The 25,897-nt window shown below is 32.4% G+C and overlaps 3 protein-coding genes and 1 long non-coding RNA gene across 20 annotated transcripts; 1 reads left to right on the top strand and 3 right to left on the bottom strand.

Annotated features, from left to right (window-relative positions):
• Positions 1-92: 92 nt before the first annotated feature.
• On the bottom strand, positions 93-5,617 carry LOC123902810 (alpha-L-fucosidase 2). Its single transcript, XM_045952604.1, has 10 exons — positions 5,187-5,617; positions 4,415-4,560; positions 3,346-4,202; positions 3,054-3,186; positions 2,698-2,856; positions 1,809-2,033; positions 1,618-1,719; positions 1,324-1,459; positions 824-1,019; positions 93-649 (listed from the first exon to the last, which is right to left on the bottom strand). The coding sequence occupies exons 1-10, from the start codon at positions 5,401-5,403 to the stop codon at positions 331-333; spliced, it is 2,490 nt and encodes an 829-aa protein (XP_045808560.1). The 5' UTR covers positions 5,404-5,617; the 3' UTR covers positions 93-330.
• A 2,407-nt stretch (positions 5,618-8,024) lies between these two features.
• On the top strand, positions 8,025-16,279 carry LOC123902808. 17 transcript variants are annotated; one of them, XR_006807733.1, is made up of 15 exons: positions 8,052-8,536; positions 8,602-8,629; positions 8,750-8,804; positions 9,210-9,282; positions 9,499-9,575; positions 10,177-10,358; positions 10,865-10,911; positions 11,391-11,708; positions 11,800-11,821; positions 11,986-12,044; positions 12,178-12,289; positions 12,633-12,729; positions 14,193-14,247; positions 14,966-15,087; positions 15,271-15,667. It is a non-coding gene; the product is annotated as an uncharacterized LOC123902808 (long non-coding RNA). The 17 variants fall into 17 exon arrangements; XR_006807744.1 differs by having other exon boundaries at positions 8,053-8,536; positions 10,177-10,335; positions 11,670-11,708; positions 12,234-12,289; XR_006807732.1 differs by having other exon boundaries at positions 8,054-8,536; positions 10,177-10,335.
• A 1,802-nt stretch (positions 16,280-18,081) lies between these two features.
• Positions 18,082-21,009, bottom strand: LOC123911688 (putative F-box/FBD/LRR-repeat protein At5g56810). Its single transcript, XM_045963162.1, has 5 exons — positions 20,107-21,009; positions 19,689-19,990; positions 19,592-19,595; positions 18,635-18,731; positions 18,082-18,260 (listed from the first exon to the last, which is right to left on the bottom strand). The coding sequence occupies exons 1-5, from the start codon at positions 21,007-21,009 to the stop codon at positions 18,082-18,084; spliced, it is 1,485 nt and encodes a 494-aa protein (XP_045819118.1).
• A 2,934-nt stretch (positions 21,010-23,943) lies between these two features.
• LOC123911677 (F-box/FBD/LRR-repeat protein At1g16930-like) lies at positions 23,944-24,807 on the bottom strand. The gene has a single exon (XM_045963152.1). It carries the CDS (start codon positions 24,805-24,807, stop codon positions 23,944-23,946), a length of 864 nt encoding a protein of 287 aa, XP_045819108.1.
• Between the last annotated feature and the right edge of the window lie 1,090 nt (positions 24,808-25,897).

Raw genomic sequence — 25,897 nt, 5'->3', positions numbered from 1 at the left:
TCCTATTGTAAAGTTAGCTCTAGCAGTTCCATCTTTGTAGAGACACGGGCTCTGTGAAGTGGCGTTATGCTTGTTCAAGATATGGGTGTCACTTTCAAACAACCATGTCAGTTCCAATACTAATATTCAAAGCGAAAACAACACGACAATTGCATTAACAAAATGCTTCTCCATTAAATTACATCTTCCGAGGCTAAATAACTCGCGGAAGAATAGTTATAGGAAACAAGAAGACATATCAGGATCCAGCAAACTATGTCCAATAGCAAATTGTAAAAAGTAATGCATGTTCCTTAAGACTTTATTGCAAAATTGGAAGAATAAAAACATTTAAGGATTCACTTCGTTAAGGGAGTATGTCTTAACACACTTCAACCGATTATTATACGAGTAAACTCTGCCTGGTGATAGTTTTGCCATGACCATGCTCCCTCTGTAATGCAGTCTCATTCTGGAATTCTGGTTTTGTGACCAAAGACCAACTTCATGCAGATCTCCTTCTTTCCAACAGATGTTAACTGTCACGCCACCACGCGCTTTTAATCCTTTGACACAACCATTTGCCCATTTATCACGAGGCAATGCCGGAAGTAAGTAGAGGTCCTTTGTTGTGCTCTGAACAAGCATTTCTGCAATTGCTGATGTAAAACTGACACCAAACAATGATGATTTTATCAGCCACACTATATAAAAAATATGAGTACAATTTCCTAGTTTCGTCGCACGCAAGATTTCTAAGGGAACACATTTTAGCCCGAGTTTCAATATGACGAAGGTGACACTGGCAAGATACACAAACGTTACGGTTAAAGATGAGACTTACCCAAAGTTTGCATCAATTTGGAATGGAGGATGTGTTGTGAACAGGTTACTGTAAAGCCCTCCTTCGTAATCTCCTTCATGCGCAGGGTCCACCAAGACAATCAAGTGTTTTATCATGCGATATGCATGCTCACTGTTGTGAAGATGAGCCCACAATGCAGCTTTCCAAGTCGTTGACCACCCGGGACCTTCGTCTCCTATAGCACAATGCAAGAATGGCAATTACTATTGAGTTGTATATTTCAAGTATTAAAGCTGAAAAAAAAAGCCTTATGTCTTTCTGGAATACAAGGTTGAACATAAACATGGAAATTCCTAATTTGAGAAGGTAATATAGTTGTTGTGAAATTCTTCTACATTACCTAGTGGTTTTACTGCATAAAATCACTTAACTATTCAAAGCGAACAGACATAGTTCTATTACTATACACTATATATAGCTAAATTAACTACTATGTCTGGAGAAAAACAAATTCAACATTTAAAGCTCTTGTAAACTACCTCTTTTGATTAGACTATAATCCACGGCTTTACAAAGATCCGGAGTTTTCTCAAGATTTATTGTGTGCCCCGGAAACAAGCCAAACAGATGTGAAACATGTCGATGATGTTCATCCGGGTCCTGGAAATCTTCAGCCTATCAAATAAATAAGGTGTTAAATTTAACATGGAATTGCTAGTCTACATCCATTTTGTTATTGCAAATCAGAACGAGATATTAGATGACAAAAGCTTGACAAATTGACACGGCAAATATGAACAGAAGGAAAACTAATATTGAATAAAATAACATACCCATTCCATAATGGAACCATCCCTAGCAACTTTTGTAGGAGGAAGTTTAGACTGAGACTCAATAACTCTCTTGATAGTAGTATCATCATGTCTTCCCAAAACCTGTTTTTGACAAACTCGGTGACCAATATAATTTTAGGATAACTAAAAACTAATGTCTAGTATTGGTTTGAGAACTAAGATCAGCTCACCTCAGCAGCAGAAATGATTATAGAGAAAACTTCTTTTATGATTGAAATGTCCATGGTTGATGAGTAGCTAACACTAGCTTGCTTTTGATCTGGTGCAATGAACATGTGTTCCGGTGAAGTTGATGGGTTAGTTTCCAATAATCCACCAGGGCCTTGAATCAACCAATCCAACAAAAACAATGTACATCCTTCCAACAAAGGATATGCTTTATTTTTTAGAAATTCCTAATATAAGAAAAATCAATCATCACTTACCCAATAACCGGTGTTTGTGTGTAATATAGCACAAAGGATAGAGCAAGTCTACTTTAAGAACACAATAATTATTTGCAAATAAAATAACACATATGTATCGCCATAGTATATTTTCCATCCCTCAGCAGATTGTATCCATTAAATGTTACATAAGTATAATCTCAATGGTTTGTTGATAATGACAGCAATAAATAAGTTGCACCAATGCACCCTTACACCCATAAAATGAAACATGAGATTTTATATACTCCTCTTTTCAGCCGTCAACAATGATTTTACAGCATGTTGTCTCCTAAAACTATTAATCATTGTAGCTAAACAAGGTATTTGTTGTGCTAATACCAGCTTGAAATCTCATTTTGTAAATAAAACATAATAACCAACTCATTTTGTAAATAAAACATAATAACCGAAAATCGCTCAAAGCAAGTTGTGTTTCCATCATCCCTAGTACAACTTATAGGAATATTCAACTCTTCAGGATAAAACAGTTATTTATCTGCAAATCTAATAACTCGGGGGAAATCTATACTTGTTAGACCCCCCTTTACTAATAGATGTTATTACAAGATTACTTTTTTTTTGAGCCGATGACATTAAGACTTGGATAGTTTATTCAAAAACCATAACTTACCTTATCCAATGTATAAGTGTAATGCTCCCATAGATGACAACAAAGCCAAGCTCCACCCATTGGCCATAAAGCCCAAACAGCCATACCTCGATCCGGGGATGTTTTAGCCCATACGTCAGAAACTTGATGTGTAACCCAACCATTTGCTTCATAGTTCACCTGCATGTCAGATCAAATGAAATTCTGTATAGAATATATTAAATTCACAACATGGTGGTCAGATGCATGTGGGTTGCAATATGCAAGATTATTTTTCTTTTGCTTGCCTGATAGCTGACAAGCATAATTATAAGTGATTCTTTGGTTACATAAAATGTCAAGAATTATATGAATGAAAGAGTAAACAAACAAAATACCTTTGCAGTTTTACTACCATTGACAGACAAAGCGGAAATGTAATCAAATAGTGGCTCCTGACACTCATGTAGGTTGCAAGAAAGGGATGGCCAATAATTCATTTGAAGATTAATGTTCAAGTGCTGAGCCCCACTGGATGACAGAAAAAGAGACACATTATAAAATTTCATGAATTCTATAAAAACTTGTGTCTAGATATTTACTTGATACTTGTTATCCATACTGTAACTCCAAGCCACCTTATAATCTAGAAACTATAGAGGAGGGGTGAAAAATAAAGGGAAAACCTACTCCCATGCCGGCGCAACATCTTTGTTCCATATACCCTGTAGGTTTGCCACCTGAGTTCCCGGACGTGAACAAGCGATTAGTAGATATCGACCATATTGAAACAAAAGCTCCACGAAGGAAGGATCTTCGTCATTTTGAAATGATTTAACTCTTGATGAAGTTGGAACAGTATCTTCGCCTCCCAAAGTATGTTGTCCTAAAACAGTCTTGGAACTTTTAGAGAGTTGCAATGAGACCCGATGAAATAGTTTCTGATAGTCATCCAAGTGACGTGCGTAAATATCATTATATGAAAAGCTTTTCACAGACTTCATTTTACTCAAGGACTCGGAAGTGGGATCCTTCTTAGAGTCTTTAGGAGTAGTAAATGGACCATCAAATGATGAGGAAGCTGTCAGAAACAAAATAACCCAATCTGAACCTTCAACTTTAAACTTCTTATCATCCAAAACATGTATAACTCCTTTGTCATTACTAATCTGCATATCAAGAACTGCACAAAACTGAATTCCCTTTGGTTCGTCACTTGAATTCACTTGTGGCGGGATCCTTTTGCCAGGACAACTTCCTTCCATTATTATCTGATTTTGTCCGCTGACCCGCGAATTGTGATGTAATTTGCTGTCCAAAGATACTGTAAATGATAATGACCCTGGCTTGCTTGTGGAAATCTTTGTCACTAGTACTTGGTCCGGATTAGAAACAAAATGCTCTCTGGTAAATTCGACATCACCCACATTGTACTTTATTTTTGCTGTTGCATTATCTAAATCAAGCTCCCTGCGATAAGACTCTTCCGAATATTTAATATGAGAATCATCAAATTCTAATTTAATATCGCCAAGAAGTTGGTATACCTTCATTTAAAACAAAAAACAGGAGGTCACAACTTGCTACATAAACAATAGAAAACACATGATTTATATTGTAGAAAAATAGAAACTATTTGGACTACTCTATTTATATATGTGTTCCTTGGTTATCAACCCTTAAAATCAGTCTAATAAATAGTATAGCTCCTCATAAAATGTAGAAATGATTATATATCAGTTTGTAGTATGTTACATACTTCAGAAGGAGCTCCTGACAATTTGTCAGCTGCTGTTGTAGCTTCGGGATATTTTTTGTCGTCAACAAGTTTTCGGACTTCAGCCAGCACTTGAGGAGCATTTTTGTCGGTGTAGTTGGCAGGTACCCCAGTCCATAATGTGTCCTCTAGGGAAAAAAAATTGAATCCTCGTGTTAGTATGCTTTTAAATGAGAAAAACTTAAAAGCCATATCAGATTGATTTTGCTATGAACAATGCAGCATGAACTCATTCCTGAAATCTCTCAATTGAATAAATTTGCAACTAGAAATGCCAGGGAATTTTTTTCTCAATGGACCACATTGAATCCAACAAAAATCTTGAAGGAACTAAAAAATGATTGAAAGTATATTAAGTACACCACATTGTCTTCCTTTCAAATCAAAGCATCTACGCGTGATGTGTCACTCAGACATCAGCATTGTCCCAAATAACCATTAACATAGTATAGTCCTAAATAAAATCAATCAATACCATAGTCTACTATTTCGGATGACCGCATTATATACAACATTGCCTTGAATCAATCAAAGACAAATCGGAAGTTAAGCTCATTTAAGTCACAAACTCACAATGAATTAAGACAAAATGGGAATGAAATATTTCTGTTTATTAGCAACATTTCTCTAATTGTAAATGTAATTTACTAACAAATATCCATAAAGTTTCACATTGATTGGTATTTTGATAAAAAATAAACAGCAACTAAACTTAAAATCTTGAAGATTGAATCTTTAAGATTGATTGATTTACCATTGAGCTGAAGAACTTCATTTTGGACACCACCCCAAACCATGGCACCAAGACTACCATTTCCGATGGGGATAGCATCTGTCCAGTACTTGGCAGGCCCAGAAAAAGTAACCTTCAAGGGCCTTGAAGATTCATCAGCAGCATTTGGTGAAGTTGGGTTCCACAAGTCTTTCTGTGAGGGAGCACGCACCAGAACCCATTCTTCATTATCTTCCATTGTAGAAAAAAAGATAGTGAGATGGATTTGGAAGGAAGAGAATAGAGAGTGAATGAGTCGGTGGAAGGAAGTGAACAAAGAAACGTGATAGTTGTTTTGTTTGTTTATGGTTTAGTTAGTGAATGACGAAGTTAGGTGGTTTTAGCTTGAAAAGCAGACACAAAAATATCAACATTTATGTTGTGAAGGTCCACAATGTCCGCATTTAGTCACATGATCTGTAGGTGTCTGAATAACTCAGTATCTATTTAAATAAAATAATAATTTAATACTTAGAGCATCCACAATGGAGCTCCTCATTTTTTAGTACTTAAGTGGACCTCACGGATACACATCACTCATTTATAATTTTTTAATAATAGTATTTAATAAGTATTCAACCCCTCCAACCCAACATCTCTTGAAAAATTCTAAATTTATCCCACCAATAACACATCTCACCAATAACTTTACATTATTATAAACGTGTCCCACAAAAATCATATAAGTACTATTGTTTATTTTAGAACTAGTACCTATTAGGTACTCATTTCTATTTTGCTCCAATGGGAGTACCTATTAGATACCGATTCTTAAGAAATAGGCACTCACCATTGGAGATGATCTTAAACTTTATTTCTTTAATAAAAAAATCAAATACGTTCTGAAACATTTTAAGAATGTGAATGTTTATTTTATTATTGATGTTTACATATTTTGCATATTTATATATTAAATTTTAAATTTAAATTTTTTAAATTGTTTTGGCTGTACCGTATCTTAAATTTTAAATTTTTCTCGTCTCGCCGTATCCATGTCATATGTGTATTGTATAGTATGCGTATTGCCTTAAAAAAAAAAAAAGAAAGCAGGTGGGCCAATGGCGACAATAGGAGTGGGGCCATCTCCATTGCAATGGTGGAAGTGGCAGTGTCGTCATCTTACGCAAGGATTGACGCAGCATAATTTCTTAAAAAGTAGGACTTTGTAGCACTTTTGAGGAAAAATAGGACATTGTTGTAATTTTTATTTTATTTCAACTCATCACCAATTTTAACTCTCAACAACACAGAAAAATCTAGTTTTCACTCCACTTTCTCTTTACTCTATAATTTTCCTCTTGTGATTCTGTCGTTTTATAGTGTGACGTTATGTTGTTTGTCGTCTTGTTGCGACATTGTTTTGTGTCCTGGCTAATGCAGTGTTTGTTCGGTTCAAATTGTCAAGTTAGTTTTGATCCAATGCAGATTTAATCAATAATTTTGGCGTCATCAACGTTGTAGATCTGGAAACATAGATATTTTAGACAATTTAATTTCATCAAATATCATTTTGCCGTTATAGGCTATTAACTTGTTGCGAACTTGTTCGCATAACGCAGCAAGACAACAACGCATATCATCATCACTTACTCAATACCGCCTCCATAGTAACATTGACCCTCTTCCAAACCTTCATCTTGACTCATCGGAACCAGCTTTATACAATCAAAGAGAACAAGTTACATAATCGGTCCGAGTTGTGAGCATGGTGCATTGTTGTGTTGTGAAGTTTTTGGGTACGAGAGATGGGGGACAAGAAGACTAGGATAGTTTGGTTGATGCAGTGTGAATGATTCACGGTGTTGGGAGGAGCAATTTCATCTTACAATCCTATGAAGACCATCAATAAACTACCATTTCTCTCTTAAATCTTGCAGTCAATCTTTGGACGGAGGAAGGTTTTCCTAGGTTTTGAAGTTTGAGAAAGAAAGAATAGTGATGGTGGAGTGAGCAAGGGGTTGAAGATGAGATGCTCATATTAGATGGCGATGCAATCTTACAGATGGAGAAGAATTAATTAATTGCAATCTTCTAGATGGTAACATAAAATTCACAACATTTGCTCGGAAAGTCTAACACAATGCTCAAAGTCGATATTATTAGATTGAACATCATCCAAATTCAAACCCAAAATTTCATAATTGTGTATGCAAAATTTATCCAAAATTTAGATTGAACCTCTTTTATGGCAAGATGGCATCAATTCATTAGATTCTTCAGCATTACGCATAATCTTCCTTAAAAGCATCAACTGAAAGAAAAAAAACTAAGTATTCATTCTTCATTGATAAAGACTGAAATTAAGACTATGCAATTGTGATCAGCTCCCTGACTAGCTCCCATGCTCATAACTGGTTCCAAATCCATTACTAGTTCCATGTCCAAGATTCTAATGATTGTGACTAGATGATGATGAATGCGTCATTTCTGCTGATGAGCCTAAATTTGGAACCTGAAAAATATAAATAGTACAACTTGATTAAATGATCTCAAACAGAAATGCTAATGCAAAAAATAGGTAACTAAGAAAACTCTGCTATAATGGAAAGTTGATAATAAAAAACACCCTCAGAACATTCACAATCCCACCCTATCAGTTCAAAATTTATAAAACTGCAACATAGGAGCATCAAAGAGATTGCCATTAATAGTAATTATGATAAAGATTCCTACTATTTCAGCTATTAGCAAGCACATCTATTTCACTTAATTTTGCTACAAAATCTTTAAAACTACACAAATGAGCAACACTAAATAGCAAAAAATGACATGTGTCAATCTCTAAGCCATTCCACATAGGATTTTAGGTATCATTAAATGACAAATTTTTTACCTCAATGGAGCAATGTTTTCAAATTTGGAATTGGAGGGAAAATGGAATGAAGGAATGATGAAAGGGCCTTAAAATGGACCGCAAATGCAAGGCCCATGTTGTTTAAGCCCAAAACGGAGTCAAACAAAAAACAACATTGCTGGCAGAATTCATTCACGTTCAATTCAAACAACAATAACATGGTCACGTCACTTTCAGGTTTCAGAATTGTTCTTCTTTTAGCAAATGAGATTAATCTTCACATCTCAAAAACAACACCTATCACTATTATGTGAAACATCCTTCTCTCTTCACAGCTTTGAAACAAAACACAAATCAATTCCCCCATCTTCCAAAATTCAAATTTTGAATCTCAAACCTCCCCCTATTTCTCTTTTTTTTGACCTCTTCTCCCTCTGCTATTCCTTGAATTGGTTCTCTTCTGCATAAATGAATGAACCACAACGACTTCGTCCGAACCGCCATGGACAAGGACACAGCGTTGGAACCGGTTCAAGAGGTATTGTGGGTTTCACCATTGTTCTTTAATGACTTATGTATTTTCTTTGGTCGATTGATATGCAGGTATCTAAAGGGTTTCTCTAAAAAACAGGTTATGTCTTTTGATTTTCGAAATCTATTGTTTAATTTTTTTTCTATAATAATTGTTTTTTTTGGTACATATAATAATTGTTTTTCTAACTCTATTGATTTCAATGTTTGCTTTAATCAGTGGTCCTAATTTGTTTTCTAATTTCAATCAAAGTTGGGGATTTCATACTACCAAGGTAATTTTCATGAGTTTGTTTTGACTTTGAGTATGGTTTTATGAAGTTACATATTTCTTTTAGCTTTGTTAAGCTTTGGTATATTAATTATTGTGCAGTTATTGGCTTTCTCTGTTTTTTTTTTGGTAAATAAGTTTTAATTGTTAGATAACCCCAGTTCCTAATTTTTCTCAATTGATAACAACCTATTTTTAATTTGATTTCAAATTAGCAACTACTAATATAAAATATCCTATCAATTAGTTGTTACCTATTTTACTTATGTGACACCCACTTTAATTAGTTGTTTCTATTTTTCATAGTTGCTAATTTATTGATTTCAATATCTTTTATTTGTATTTATGGTTATTATTTTGATTTATGAGATTATTTTCTTTCTTTCTTTTTCTGCTTCACAAATTCCAGATTGATGAGAAAGTGGCAAGAGAGATTATAAGCCACAAGTCCCTTTGTCACTGTTAACTACATTGTTAAGGAGGTAAGGACTTCTTTGGTTATCTGTTGGATCAGTTTGTATAAAATACACTGTTAATTAATTGTGCATGCTAATTTGTTACTTCAATGGGTTTTTTATTGTTCAGATTGTTTTGATTGTAATGGATTATGCAGTTGGGGGAAACACAAACTAATTAGCGTATTTGTTTCCTATCTTTGGTTTTATTTGTTTGCTAATACTACATTTAGGTTCATACAGAGTCTTTGAACGTTGGATGGTGTGATAGAGCTGCTGATGTTGGATTTCGAGTGATGAGTTTCAATGCCCCTTTTTTGGTAATGATAATTTGAAATCATGTTTCTTGATCAATCTATGGTTTCAAATTTGGATTGTAACGAATTGTGTGCTGAGATATTGGCTAAATTTGTTGAAATACTACCTTTTATAATTGTGTAAATGAGTCATTTTGATTAGTTATTTTAATATTGATATTTGCACTTCAAAGTTGATAGCTAATACGAATACTACCTTTATTGTTAATGAGTTGCTCATTGTTGTTATAGTGTGTACCTGTAATAAGTTACTTATTTGTTATAGTTTCTTTAATCCTCTTATATCAGGGGACTCACTGTAAAATTGATATTGTTTAACTATGATATTGACCCTTTGTTGTTCCTTCTCATGTTATTTTATATTTATTTTTTATGGACTCTTTTTAAACTTTATGACTACATTTGGTAAATGCATTGTTCTATATAGTATCTATGCAGTTGAATGTCTTGGTATCTTCAAGTTAGTATCTATAAGTTATGATATGATAATTGAAATTGATATTACAATATTACATTACTGATCGACAATATTTGTGGAGGTGTTATTATTATAGAGCCTTACAAAATTGGTTTAACATGTATATTTTTTTATTTTTGTATTCAGAGATCCTGTGGAGATCCCTTGGAGTGATTTTGGTGTTGTTTATGTCATAGAGTCTTCAGGAGTTTTTACAACATTAGAGAAAGCTTCATCACATTTGAAGGTTGTGGATTTAGTGTTTTCTCTATCTTCTCCATTGCTGAGACATCTTCACATCAATTGGTATTGAAGTATCTGATTTTATAGTGAGTATACAAAAGTCTTTCTATCTTTCATACATTATTGTCAGAGGTAAAAGCTTAATGTTTTTGGTAATGATAATTGTTTTCGCATTTATTGATCAAACTGTAGTTTCTAATCTTCTTTGCACAAATTTTTGGTGTATCTTAATCTTTTTGGTGTATCTTAATCTTCAGCTTTGCAAGTTGAAAGGCTTCCTCAAATAGGAAGGTTTCAACTTGCTTCTCAATCCCTTTCTTATTTTATGATTTGATTACATATTATGTTTTTTTATTTTTTTATTTTTTATGTTTTATTGTTTGTTCAGGTTCGCAAATTGGGGTTTGATTGAGTAATTTTTATGAACTTTAATTGATTGCTTCATCTTTTCTCAATGTTTTTTTTTCCTTCCTTTTTACTGCTTATTGTAATAGTTTCAATTATAACATGATGCAAAGTGGGAAAACTTCTTTTTATTTTATTTCCTTCGATTCTGATTTTTGCATTTTCTTTCGTTATTTCGTACTTCCAGTTCTCCTCTTGGTTTCTTTGTTGTTGTGAAGAGAATGGAGTTTAAAGGTATATTTTCATAGATATTTACTATATTTCTGCAATTTCTTCCATGTTCATTTCCATAATTAATTTCATACTTCAATTTTGTTTTTTGTTTTTTGTGGATAGTGTTTTTGTGATGCCTATGTCACCGTATAAGTAGACTACTTATAGTTTGATACTTTTAATTACTTTTAGTTTGATTTAGATAGAAAGAATTATTGTCATTCTTTGAATTCCTTACTTTAGCGAGAGTTGGTGAGGTACATAGCTTTGATTGTAAAAGTGAGCACTCAAAGTGTTTGTGAAAATGTCTCAATATGAAAATTGATGGTTTTGTGGTCTTATTTTTTGTGCTTTACTAAACCATCATTTATATGCAATTAGTGAAAGAATTAGTGAAAACTGATAATTTGTTAGCTTTTACTTCAGTAACTTTAAGTATTTATAAAAAAGGTCTCTTCTCCATCGTATTTTTTTAATGATTTATTTAAACACTTTGACAGGAAAAAAAAGAAGAGAAAGAATATTTCCCCTTTCTACTTGCTGTTCATCTCTTTCATCTCTCCATCTTCACAAAAACTTCCATTTTGGTGAAAAATCAAAAAAGTTGTGCAAATTTGACTAATTTACCAATGCTTTCAAATTTCAAAATCCCTCCAAAAATTTCAAAAACAACTATTATCTTTGTGACTATTCTCTTTCCTCCATTTCATCTACAAGGATTCTCCCTCTTTGTTTTTTTTCTTTTTCTCATCCATCTCTGTTTTTCACCTTACAATAAGGAACGAAGAAGCAGTGCAGTGGCGACCTCCAGTTTGAGGGTAAGGGTTTCCAAATTTTGTCTTCTTTTAATCTGATATTGCTTCTTCCTTCTACTCACATCATATTTTATTTGTGCATATGTCGACTCAGAGTTTGGTGGTTGATGAAAGTGGTATGTCATTTAACATTCTAAGTTTGAGTTTTTATTTATTGTTAATTATAATTTCTACAAGTTTATATTGCTTCTGTTTGTGTTTATTTTTCCATAAAATAATATAACTTTGGATCTATGGGTTTTATTGTTCATTAGATGATTTTGTTGTTTTTTAAATGCAGAGATTTTGTTGATTTTCAAAGTTGGATCCTTTACCGCTAGAAAAGGCAGACAAACAGGGGTAAGAGCTTAATTTTTTTGCTAATGATAATTATTTTCATGTTTCTTCATTAAATTGTAGTTTCAAATCATATCATTTATGAATTTTGGATATGCAATTTCATAAATCAATTGAAGTGTAAATGTTGCTGCAGTTTTTGAATTTATTCTCCACTTAATTGGTGCAATTCCACATCAAACACTTTTGTAGCACAAGCAAAAGCTAGATATAATAACAAAACGAGGTGTAGTCTTGGCTAAAAAAAGGTATATACTAGATCTAATTTTTTTTCTTCCATTCATATAACAATCTTGGCTAACAAATGATATGAGTTTTGAGCTTTGATAATAGATTGCTATCTGCATATCTAATAAGTTTATTACTAATATCAGTAGATTACTATACTGCAATAGGCAGATTATTTTTAAGACAGACATTATAGCATGTTATCACAATTAATGTTCTTACTTTTCATTTTATTTATCAATTTAAGCCATTAATAGCTTTTAGATAGATGATAGTTTCTTTGAATGTGAATATTTTGTTCACCTGTGTTAATGATTTCATGGTTCATACTGACAAATTACTCTCATGATTTCATGGAGGAAGGAGCAGCAAAGCCAGATTTAGCACACACATGTGCATATACTTTTATCTATTTTTTGGTATTTCAAGGACCAACCATGTGTATAGTCACTGCTTGGAGGTTTATATATCTATTTTCTCTTGAATTTGTAACTTTTAGATACGTTTTTGAGATTACCAAACCTTAAATTAATTTCCTCTAATATTTGATATGTGATAATTTTAGACCTGATGTTTTTTCCCCTCTGTCTGTCTTTATGCCTTTTCTTTATCAGTAATTTTTTATTTTGAATTTGGGATTCTATTAGCTAGCTTAGGTTTTGAATTTGTAATATGAATTAGCTCACTTAAGTTGTAGCATGAAAACAATTTCAAATTAGGAAACTTTTTATTAGGAGAATTGTTGCTCTATCATTGTGTGTGATATGACAGACCATAAAATTATTTGGAATCTTTCCCTTCTTTCTTAGTTTGAACTCTCTTCCTTACTCAACTTCGCAAAAATACCCATTTTAGTGAATATGTCTACTCTTCCAAATTGCAAGCATGAACAAATTCAAATTTCTAAATCCCTCCAAAAATTTCAAAAACAATAGCCAACAATAGGCAATAGCAGCCGTAAAGTACAAAGATTCTGTCAAACTTCTCTCTCCTCTTCCCCATACTCATTCCTTTGAAAATTCAAATCCAAGATTCTCTGACACTTCTCTCTCACCAAATTGTTCAAATTTTCTTTGTATGGATTTTACATGTATAAGCATGAAGATACTTTTAATAGGGTAAATTAATGTGTGCAATTTTTTTTAGGTTTATGAAATTTCTCAAATATCAATTGAAAATTCGGTTTGGATTTTGGTGTTGTTTGATTCTGGTGTTATGAAGCACACTACATTTAGTAGTTCTCTCCTTCTCCTCACCATTACATGTCTATGTGTATTATTATTTGACTTTGAACTTGGATAATTGAATTGAAAACTTTACCTGACTACTATTTCTTTATTCTTGGTTATATTTTGATTCAACAATATGATTAAGTTCATTTATATTATGATTTGTTTCTATCTTTTAGTTAATAATCCATACTTCTTAGGAGTTGTTAGTGGGATGATTCTGAGTATCAGCAACATAAACATTCCCTCTATCATCCATGGTGATGCCTTTAGGAAAATTAAACCGAGCATCACTTTGTTTTCCCTACACATTACCAAGTGAATCAAAATAAAATCATTATGATTTTAATTAATCCAAAATTCTACCTGTGAGATAACTTTCATCTATTAATGTTATTGTCAGAAACATAATAGTTATATACATAATTATAAATATTAATTGAAGTTAAATAGTTCACAAATCACTCCCCTTATTTAGACACCGTGAAATGTGAGAGAAAACACTTCAGGATATTCTCATGAATCATGATTCATGCATGATGTATGTTTGACACATCTAATTGTTACTAGCTGTTTGACACTTCAAGATATTCTTTCTGATTTCATCATTCTTCTGATCGTAGAAGTGCACATATGTATTTGCTTGATTTCATTATAATTGATTATTTGCTGATTAATCCTTTTTTCTGTCCAGATCTGGGGGCAAGAGTTAGTGTGGTGGTGGTGTAAGGTGGTTCTTTGAATATCTGGTACTTTATTTCCAATTATATTCAGTTTTCAGGTTCAATTTTCCACTAAATTTCAATTAGGTTCAGTTTTTATTTATTAATGAAAACTCTCATTTGATTGTGAAAGAAAAATAAAGCCTACCATAGAAGAAAAATAAAGCCTTTGTCGTTCCTTCTCATGTTTTGTATTTATTTTTTATTGACCGTCTTTAAACTTTATATGCATATGACTACATTTGGTAAATGTATTGTTCTATAAAGTATCTATCCAATTGACTGTCTTGGTATCTTCAATTTAGTATCTATAAAGGCAATTAAAGTTATTTCCTTTTGTTTCTCTAAAGGCAATTAGTGTGTTAAGTGAATGGTGTAGGAAACTCATACTTATTTTCTATTGGGATGTTCTTGAGTTGACTGTGTGCATGAGTTTATGGTGATTAGTTTATTACTTCTTTGAAGAGGTTTGGTTTCATAAGTCACTTTGGGGGACACCATAATGTCACTTATAGGTTAGTTTATGATTTGATACATGTGTGAAAAAGTTTTACACTGTCGATGTATACCAATTAACCTTAATTCTAACAATGGCTTCAAATGTTTATGTTGCTCATCTGACAGGTATAATTATTCATTGTTAATACTATATAATTTTACTTCATTTCTGATGTCTTACAATCAAAATTCAATATATTGTGTGGGCAGACATGTGAATTATCATTTGATATAGTTTTTTTATCAGGTAAAAGACATAGTAGTGGAAGTGGTGGAAGGTGATGCTAGAAATGTTCTCTGTGATGCTGTGGAGAAGCACCATGCTTCAATATTGGTTCTTGGTAGTCATGGTTATGGAGCTATAAAAAGGTACAAGTTCATTATGATCACATTTATCATTCAATTGCATTACAAATTTACAATCATTGGTTGAAATGAGTGTCTGATAAATACTTCATGTTCGGATAAACAACTTAATGAAAAGTTTGTCGCATAGGCGCTTAACATATAGGTACTTATTTACTTATTCTTTGAGATTGAATTTATTTGCAGGGCGGTATTAGGTAGTGTAAGGACTACTGTGCTCATCATGCTCATTGTACTGTGATGATTGTGAAGAAGCCAAAAACCAAACACTGATCTCATTGGCTGCGTGCGTCTAAATTGTCCTACAGCAATCAGAATATATATTTTCAACAAAAGGAAGCATGAATGTTCTTTAAAGTTTTCACTAAGTTGTTTGTTCCATGTCATATTGACTCTATAGAATAAGGTTCATTTCACATTTTATTATGTTTTAAATACTAAAATTAGAACGGGATTTCTCCCTGTCCCAGCCAGTAGCCACCCTGGTACTTATTTTGATTATGATCAGATTTTGTAAATGTGACAGTTCTATGCATAAGCGAGTAAGAATCATATGTATGCCATGATTTTGTTCATTCCTTAACTCTATTGCTTCTACGATAGACCGCGTACAAAATATGATTCTAGCTACCGAGCTGAACCAAGTTGTAATCAGGCTTAGCAGAGTCATACCATGAAAATGTATCTATAATTCGCGCATTTTGTGATTAAATGCCTAAATGTTTTAGCATCCCCCAAGGGCAAGAATTAATTTTAATATAAAAAAATATATTCTTTTACTTAGTTGGGTAAGCATTAAAGTTCACTAAGCATTATAGATGTCATTTATCTTCACTACTCATGTATTAGCATATAAGCGCTACAAAAATAAACCTATAAGTACATGACATGATTGAGTTTTTTTTTTCACAATAATGAAGAGGTTTTGGTTTCTTTCTAGAGGAATTTAATATATCATGTTCAGAGCCACTAGCTACTGTGGTCATTCAACAAGATCAACCAAGTTGGAGGACAAAGAACACAAGCGTGTGATGGATGGAGCTAAAGAGAAGGAGAGATACAAGGAGAAATATATTGAAAATTCATTCAAGAACTTGACCTTGGTGACTGCAAAATGTTGTTTTCTCCTATATTAAAAAGAGTAAAAATTTCCTCTATATTTTCTTCATTTAAATATTCCACTATGCAAAAGACACACTTTGTAACAAAGTTGGGGGTGTTATTATTAATTTGGCTCAACTCATTAGCTTGAGATCTCTACTTATACACACTTTTTTTTTCTTTTCAATTGTGCAGGAAAATGATGAGCTAATGTTTGTAATAAAGTTATGGGTGTTATTATTAATTTGGCACAACTCATTAGCTTGAGTTCTCTAATTATACACACTTTTTTTCCTCCAATTGGGCAGGAAAAGGATGAGATAATATTTGTAACGAAGATGAAGATGCTATTATTAATTTGGCCCAACCCATTAGTTTGAGATCTCTACTTATTTTTTTTCTTCAATTGGGCATAGAAAGGATGAGCTAATATTTGTAACGAGGTTGAATGTGCTATTATTAATTTGGCCTAATCCATTAGCTTGAGATTTCTACTTAAACACACTTTTTTTTCTTCTTCAATTGGGTAGGAAAATAATGAGCTAATGTTTGTAACGAGGTTGAATGTGCTATTATTAATTTGGCTCAACCCATTAGCTTAAGATCTCTACTTTTACACACATTTTTTCTTCTTTTGATCCCCATATATATTTTTGATAAACCTGCACTTTTGATCCCCTATTCTAGATTTTTCTGAATTTTAGTCTCCCAACTCAATTTGGTCAACATTTTGCTGATTTGTCGAGCTCATTAATGATATTTTAAAAGTATTAAAAAAATAAAATAATTAATGATAATTAAAAAACATTCCAATGTCATTAAACTTTTTTAAAAATTAAATATTTTAAAAGTATTAAAAAATAATAAAATAATTAATGATAATTAAAAAACAATAAAATAAACCTCTTTACATTATATAATAATAACAACTAAAATAAACCTCTATACATCATTATATAACTAAAAATCAGTAATTTACTCAAAGAAGTCAGAAAAGCAAACGTTGGTTCCAAAATCATGGAACCCTAAGAAATCAGAAACACAAATTATCACGTTGGTGTTAACATCTTTCGTCTTTGTTCGCTTCCTCTCAATCGTTCATTGACTTTGTTCTCAATCGTTAATATTGTTTTGGATAATTTACTGATTTTTAATTATATATATTTTTTGGTAAGAATTTTTAATTATATATATGTATAGAGGTTAATTTTACTTTTTTTTAATTATTAATAATTATTTATTTATTTAATATATTGTTTAATACTTTTAAAATATTTGATGTAAAAAAAATTAAAGACATGGAAGTGTTTTGTCAACATGGATACTATCACGTCATTAATGAGCTTGACACATTAGCATAAATTTGACTAAATTGAGTTCGTCGACTAAAATTCAGAAAAATCTAAAATAGGGGATCAAAAGTTCAGGCTTTTTAAAATAGGGGATCAAAAGTTCTGATTTTTCAAAATAGGAAGATCAAAAAGTTGACTTTTAAAATTGGAGGATCAAAAGTTCATGTTTTTCAAAATAGGGGGATCAAAAGTGCATTAAAGCCATGTAGCTTATATTTTAAGAACCATGTGATGTTTTATTATGTTGTTATTAGTCGGATTTTCAATCAACCTTATGGATGACTTAAATAATGAGTGAGTTGTATAATGATTATTCCTCTAATCTAATGACAAGGTCGAATTATATTTAGTTTAATTTATAATGATATCGAAATATTATGTGAAATTATTTATTGGTCATACTAACAAACATAATATAAAATCATATGGTATAAACAAATTCTTGCCCGTGCGTCGCACGGGTGGGAAATCTAGTATCATACAAATGTGAAAGTCGAAACTTTCTAACCAAAAGATGAGGAAGAGACTTCTAGCAAAAAAAACACTAAAAATCAGCAGTTGCAGTCCCATTAACAACTCCAATATTAACCTTACCACCCATATTACCCCAACAAGAAGCAGTTCCATTAACAAGTTCAGTAATCTTACTATTAAACGTAGTACACATCCAATATTGGCAAGAAACAAAAGTTGACAAAGAGAAACCAGTCATAAACCTAACTGCTATATATATACAGAAGCATCATTCACAAATGACATACAGAACACAGTTGGAGCAGAGAGCACTATAACAAAAGCACAGCCATACATAACTCCATTTTACTCTTAATTAAACTACACAGACAAGCAAAAAATACAGCAAGAACACAAACAAAATTGAAACTTATTTTACATATTCTTTACTGGATTAACTCTTTTGAAATTGACGTCAAAGTTTTGCATAAGGATAGGGATAGCCGGATAGCCATTTGTTCTTCTACCCCTTCTACTAAGGCTTGAACTCGTACAGTACTTACTAAATCATTTAAGCACAATTTTTCATTAGCTTGTACACAAGACAAATTTAGTGACCTTCATATCACATAGTTTTTAGTGACCTTGCATTTCTTCAAAGGGTAGAGCAATAGCAATTTTGGAGAAATCAACAGGGCAGACATTAGCAATAGCATTGATCCCAAAGAAAGGTTCAAACCTCTAAGGTCAATGATGGAAGATAGAATATTTAGGAAAAACTAAAATGAACATGCAGGCGCAATTTTTAATACCATCTAAAAATATTTTAGCCAAAATTAAAGCTCTTTAAAATAGTTAATAATTAGAAATGTTAAGTACTACCAAAACATGAACAAGGCCTGCAGGAAGAAAGAAAAGCTAAGTTCAGAATTTAGGCTGTGTAAGAGGATCAAAATTCAAAAAAAAGTGCTTAAACGCGTCAAAATGCAAGCTCGTTTTTATGTTGAAAAAATGCTCAGTAATACCATTACCATAACCGAGGAGGAATAAATAACGTAATTGCTATGTTTCTCCCCAATCACAAGTAAGCAGCTACTGCATTTTGTGTAGCAGAAGTTTTTTGGCAGCTTATAACTAAACTAAATAACCCTTTATAATTTTTTACTATACCTTGTGTAACTTAACTGCCTTTTGACCAATTAATGTCAATAAACAAAATCTTCAAATAAATCATTTAGATCTAAGTCCTTTTTAATGGGACAATCAAAATATTGATGATAACAAAATAAGACAGATAGATATGATTCCATTCAGAAAACAGCTGTTTATTTAATTTCTGTCCATGCATAACTGCATTAGCATTTGAAAAGAAAAGACGGCACATGAGAATCAATAATTCACGATTTTCACCATCAACATGTTTTCTAAAAAAAAATAGGGAAGTACTTGCTAAATCATTAAAGGATAATTTTTCATTAACTTGTCCACAAGACAAATTATGTGTCCTTCAAATACAGTTATACAACAGTTGCATGGTAGACGCAAATGTACAGCAGGCAGGATAGAGAAACTAAGTAGTACTTACAAGTACAAATTATGACCTTCCTAATTCATAGTTTAAACTTTAAACCATTAAATCAACAATTACATGGTAGAAGCTAACGAAACAACAAACACGATAGAGAAACTACTGCTTACATATCATATTTGTTATCAATAAACTGAAGTTGACATGTTGCGGAGGCCCTTGGATATGAGGATAATTCCATTTCTATTTCATGTTGTTCCTCGTCACCCCATATTGATATTGTCATGGTTTCTAAAACTCCTGTGTTATTTAGAATATATCTTGCAAACATAATGTCATGATCTAGGTCAAAATATGCAAAGTCACGAATAGTACAAGTTCGAAGATATGAAAAGCATTGTGGAATGAAATTTGGGAACCCCCAACTTTCTTCTTCGTCTTCAACGTCTGTATCCCACTCAGTTTGTGTCTTCTGTTAATAATTCACAAAATAAAATTAAACATGAAAGTACTCCATTTTATTTAAAAGAATCATATATGTATGTTAAGATAAGATAAACTAAATACAATTCTTAAAACTTCACAAACCTGATAAATGACAAGATTTTGAAGATTATGGCAGTGGCGGATAAACAATAGTACCAAATCCGAAATATTGTTGATCACCAAGTGAGTCAAATTATGAAAGACAGGAAGTCCATCATGAATAGTAAGAATATCCAACCTTATTTGAAATCGCATAAACTCCGAATTAGAGAGTGCTTTAACCGGAAAAATACACGGACAGTCAGTAATATCTGCTCTAATCAACTTGCTTAAATATAACCTTTCAGCAACTGGACGGTCATGCTTCTCCGACAAGAAGACTATATTGCATACCTTTAAATCCTCAAGAACCGGACAACCAGCAAGAAGCAACATGAAAACTTCATCATCATGAAAATTAATATTTTTTAAACGAAGGGTTTTGAGTGAGACAAATCCAAATCCACTAGAAGATAAATAAAAGCCATCTACAAAGAACCAACTCAGGTTTAGAACAACTAACGTTTTGCAACTAAAGACGGTATCGGGCAATCTGGGACGTTGATAAAAACGGTTAGCAGCATTGATCAAACTGAGATGAAGATCGAGACAGTTAAGTTGGCGTTGAACAACGATATTAAGCCACGCGGTGAGATTTGGAATGATAAGAGAATGAGCATGATTAAGGTTAGCATATGCAATGTCAAGGTGGAGAGTATTAATGGAATGATTACCGGCATTGTCTCGAGAAACCAAGACGGAGTGGAAGAAGTGATTGAAGCTGTTAATGGATTCAATGTCTGGCAATTTGATGTTGGTGAAGTTGAGAAGAGGAATAGAGGGCCATAGATGAATCCACCTTTTGGAAAGAACTCCTGTTCTAATGGTGTCTTTGGTAGGGTTCAAAGAGAGAATGCGGTGCAGGATATCATCTGATAAATTGCTTATCCTATCCGCAGCTACCATTGTAGAGTTCAGAGCTGTTTCAAAACTTTAGCGCTCTGCTAGGGTTTGCAACGGAATGGGATCATAAGGCGCTCGAAACAAGGTTGAATGGGATCATTAACATTGTTGACGTGGGTCATGATTTTCTTCTTGACAAATAAGGAAGATCATTAAAGAGCTTTTATTGAAGGTCTGTGGTTGATCTTATCTGCTAGGGAATGGAGTTTCTGTGGAAAGTCATTCGGAATATAATGTATTTGAATTTAGTTTAAATACATTAGATTTTGAATGAATCTAAAAAATAAATTTTCTCTTATATTTAGAACTAGAGAGAATATAACGGGATAATTTCTCTTCAGGCCCCGCGTTTCTTTTTCACCCTATGAATTTCCTTTTTTGTCCTTCAATAAAAACTTCGGTTTTCGTTTACCGAATTTTGTTTGCCTTAAAAAAAAAATCAGTTTCTGTTTGCCGATTTTTTCCTGAATTTGAAATAGAAAAAACTCTGATTTCGGGCAAATTGGATTTTCGGAGGTAAAAAAGAATTAGGGGAGCCTAAAGAGAAAGACAAATGCTAACATGTGCCTCAAGAGCATATTTTAAGGTTCATTTAATTAACTAATATCTCATTTAATTTACTTCAAAAATAGTAATAATAAACTTTATTAATTAAAAGATATAGTCCACTATATTTATTATCTATTTAAGAGAATTGGAAAGACAAAGTATGATATGCTGCCAAATTTGATTTATGATCACCCGATTGGTAATACGACCATAATTATATGCATCCAATTTTTGTTTGGTTTGTTAACAATCAGACTTATAGTACTCCTAGTAATACTGATTTATGCCAACTTGTGATTTTTGTTTTTTTTCGGTGAACAAGATTGAGTATTATAGTATTATGTTGTAATGGTAACGATTGTTAGTACTATTTTAGCTTTTGAATTGCTAATATGTTTTAGAATTTTATAATACTTACTATAATTTAATTTTTTTTTTCATCTTAAAAAAAAGTTTGAAAAAAAAAAGCTTTGTTGCAAAATAATTTGACCAATCGCGTGATCATAGATCAAGTATTTGGCAAGTATCATATTTTGCATATGTAATTTTTTTAAATTGGTAATAAATATAGTGAACCATATCTTTTAATTAATAAAGTTGATTATTGCTATTTTTAAAGTAAATTAAATGATGATCCTTAAGGTGCAGGTGTTTTGAAGTTATAGCTTTTTGGGATGGGTGTTTTTTCCTCTCTGTTTAGGTGGGGGTGGTGTTTGGTCTCTTGTTAGAATTAGATGTCCACATCTAATACTTGAATTTATTTTTCCTTCCCCTCTCTTGGCCCTTCTTGTGCCTTGATTGTTGGTTAATAAACTGTTTGCTTTTCAAAAAAAAAAAAAACGCACCTTAAAATGTGCCCTTAGGGCACATGTTAGCAGAACCCAAAGAGAAATTATCATATGATGGGGTAAATCACATGGATCAAAATTGCAAACACATTTATAAATATCTCCCTCAAATTAATTATTTTGGTCCTCAAATTTGTATTTAGTAGTCAATTTAGTTCGTATTTTCGTTGGTCAATTTAGTCTATAAAATTACTAACAAAAGAGGTATTAGAGATGTGTTTGTAATTTCAATACTTTCATGGACTAAGGTGAAAAGCGAGTTACAATTTCAAGGACTAAAATGGTGATTTTCCCGAATATTATAATACAAAGATGCTTCATTTTTTTTTTCACCACCAGTTTAATCTGGTTCGGGGTCAGTTCTGGCATTAAATAATTCCACGAAATTGGAAGAACATTTAAGGTAGATAGAATGACAAAATCTCAAGCGCGTGGGAAGCATACTCGGTTGTGTGTGGAAGTCAATCTCACGAAACCCTTGCTAGCTAGCTATGTTTCAGATTAAGGATCGATATTACAAGGTTGAGTACGAAGGTTTGCATTAGCATATGTTATGTGTGGCATTTGGAACCTTTGGACACTACAAAGAAGGGTGTGTGACTATTACATGATAATAGAGGTTAATTACTCTAAGGTGTCTTGATTACTAAAATCAGAATGTGAAGTAGCAAAAAAAGCACTAAAAATCAGCAGCTGCAGTCCCATTAACAACTCCAATATTACCATAACCGAGGTGAAATAACTTAATTGCTATATGTTTCTCCCCAATCACAACTAAGCAACTACTGCATTTTGTGTAGCAGAAGATTTTTGGCAGCTATAACTAAACTACTCTTTATAATTTCTAACTATTCCTTGTGCAACTTATCTGCCTTCTGACCAATAATGTCAATAAACAAAATTTTCAAAAAGATCATTTAGATTTCAAGTTCTTCTTAATGGGACAATCAAAATATTAATGATATCAAAATAAAACAGATAGATAGTATTCCATTGATAGTTCAAACCACCAAATCAACAATTGTCATGGTTAAGAAACTAATACTTACATATATCTGTTTGTTATCAATAAACTGAAAGTTGACATGTTGCGGAGGCCCTTGGATATGACGATAATTCCCTTTCTATTTCAGGTTGTTTCCTGTAACTCCATATTGTCATGGTTTCTAAAACTCTTGCATTATTAAGAATATATCTCGCTAACATAATGTCATGTCGTAGGTCTAGAAGTCCAACGCCATGCATAATGCAAGTTCGAAGATTTAATGAAAAGCATCGTGGAACGGATATTGGGACTATCCAACTTTCTTGTTCGTCTTCAAACTCATACCAATCCCACTTAGTTTGTCTCTTCTGTTAATAATTCACAAAATTAAATTAAACATGAAAAGGTACTGAATTTTTCTTATGATAGAAAAAGAAAACATAAAGTTATGTATGTAATGAAAGATAAACTAAATACAATTCTTAAACGTAACAAACCTGATAAATGACAAGATTTTGAAGTTTAGGGAAGCATTTAAGCATTCGCGGTAACTCATCAGAAACATTGTTGATCAATGATCACCAAGTGAGTCAAATTATGAAAGATGGGAAGTTCATAATAATAATACAGCTGTTTTTGCATTCTCAAAAACTTGGAATTAAAAAGTGCTTTAATCGGAAATTCACTCCAAAAGTAAGTAATATCTGCTCTAATCAACTTGCTTAAACTTAAGCTTTCAGCCATTTGACACTCCTCCACCTCCTTCTGCACGTCGAAGAATACCTTGCATACCTTTAAATCTTCAAGAACTGAACATCCGGCGAGAAGCAACATAAAATTTTCATCATCATTGAAAGAGATGTTTGTCAAATGAAGGGTTTTAAGTGATGGAAATCCAAATTCAATATTAGAAAAAGAAAATCCCTTTACGTCGAAACAACTAAGATTTAGAACAACCAGGGTTTTACAGCTAAAGATACTATTGGGCAATTTGGGACGTACATAAAAAATGGAGTTCTCATCATAAACATCATTGAAACTGAGATGAAGATTGAGATGGTTAAGTTGGCGTTTAACAATAAGTTTAAGCCATATGTTGAGATTAGGAGTGATAAGAGAGTCGAGATGTTTACGGTTATCATATCTAACGTCTAAGTGGAAACTGTTGATGGAACCCCCGACGGTGCTTCGAGAAAGTAAGACGGAGCAGACGAACAGGTTGAAGCGGAGAATGGATTCGCTGTTGTGTAACAATTTGTTGTTGGTGAAGTTGAGAAAAGGAATAGTGTGCCATAGATCAACCCATCTCTTTGAAAGAGTGGATGCAGTAACTGCATCTTTGGTGGTATTGAAAGAGAGAATGCGGTGAAGGATATCATCTGATAAACTGCTTATTCTATCCTCTGCCGTTGCCGCCATTGTCTTGTGGAGTTCAGAGCGGAAAACAATCAGGGATTAGGATTTAGGGCAGTTTATATTTGTGCAGTTATGTTATAGTACCAACTTTTTATAGTTTTCTTCTCTTAGAAATAGTTGTTGGCTCACACAGTTTTTTATTTTTTTATGAAAAAAATCTTATTGAAAAATCTAATTGAATTTTTATTTTTCTCATTAACACAAGGTTCCCTCCATTTGTAGTATACTCACCTTATGTTCCAAAATACAAGGAAAACTTAATTAAATAAAGTTGATGTATTTAGTCCAAATTTTTAACTAAATACATCAACTTTCTTTGACCAATTTTCCCTTATATTTTAAGGCGGTGAGGGTATTCCATTTAGCCCATTAATTACATTTACGTGTGACATGTGTAAAAAAAAAAATCATATAACAGATGTGATCAAACCTCAAAAATAATAATATTTCTTTAATAAAAAATAAAAGAAAAATTGTTACACGCTACTCTTCTTCTTCTTCTTATGTATATCAACAACAACCGTCCTCCATTCTCCTTCATTCCCGGCGACGGTTCTCTTATTGCTTATGTCGATCACAAGAACATGAACTCTTTGTGATCATTGTAGACTAAAAAGAAACCAGAATTTTTTTAGGATGAAAACATTTGAGTTTTTTAATAAAGACAAAAATTAAAAATTGCTTATTTCATAGGACGAAAAAAATATTCAACCCTACATGCATAGGAGTCGGGGTTTGAATCTCGGCTACTTCACTTATTCACGTGAACCTTTAAGGTAGATTTTCTAGTCATTAGACTACCTTTTTAAAAAAATACTATTGACATTTTGATTTATCAAATAGTATAATTTTTCCATTGTAAAAAATAATAATTATTCTTTGTAAGCAAGAGTTTTATTTATTTATTAATTCATACACAAAAGTTAAGAATGGAATATGTACCACTTATTTAAAAAGTCTAAAATCACTTGCCACTTGAAGTAATTTATTACGGTATTAGTAATCATCAACCGATTTTTTGTCGAGAACATATGGGGAACACAAGATGAGTTCTCTATTCTTAATAGAATCTTCTCTATATGTATAAGTCAAA

The sequence above is a fragment of the Trifolium pratense genome, linkage group LG1 (genome assembly GCF_020283565.1).
Source record: "Trifolium pratense cultivar HEN17-A07 linkage group LG1, ARS_RC_1.1, whole genome shotgun sequence".
NCBI classification, from domain to species: domain Eukaryota; kingdom Viridiplantae; phylum Streptophyta; class Magnoliopsida; order Fabales; family Fabaceae; genus Trifolium; species Trifolium pratense.
This window is presented reverse-complemented; position numbering and strand designations above follow the sequence as displayed.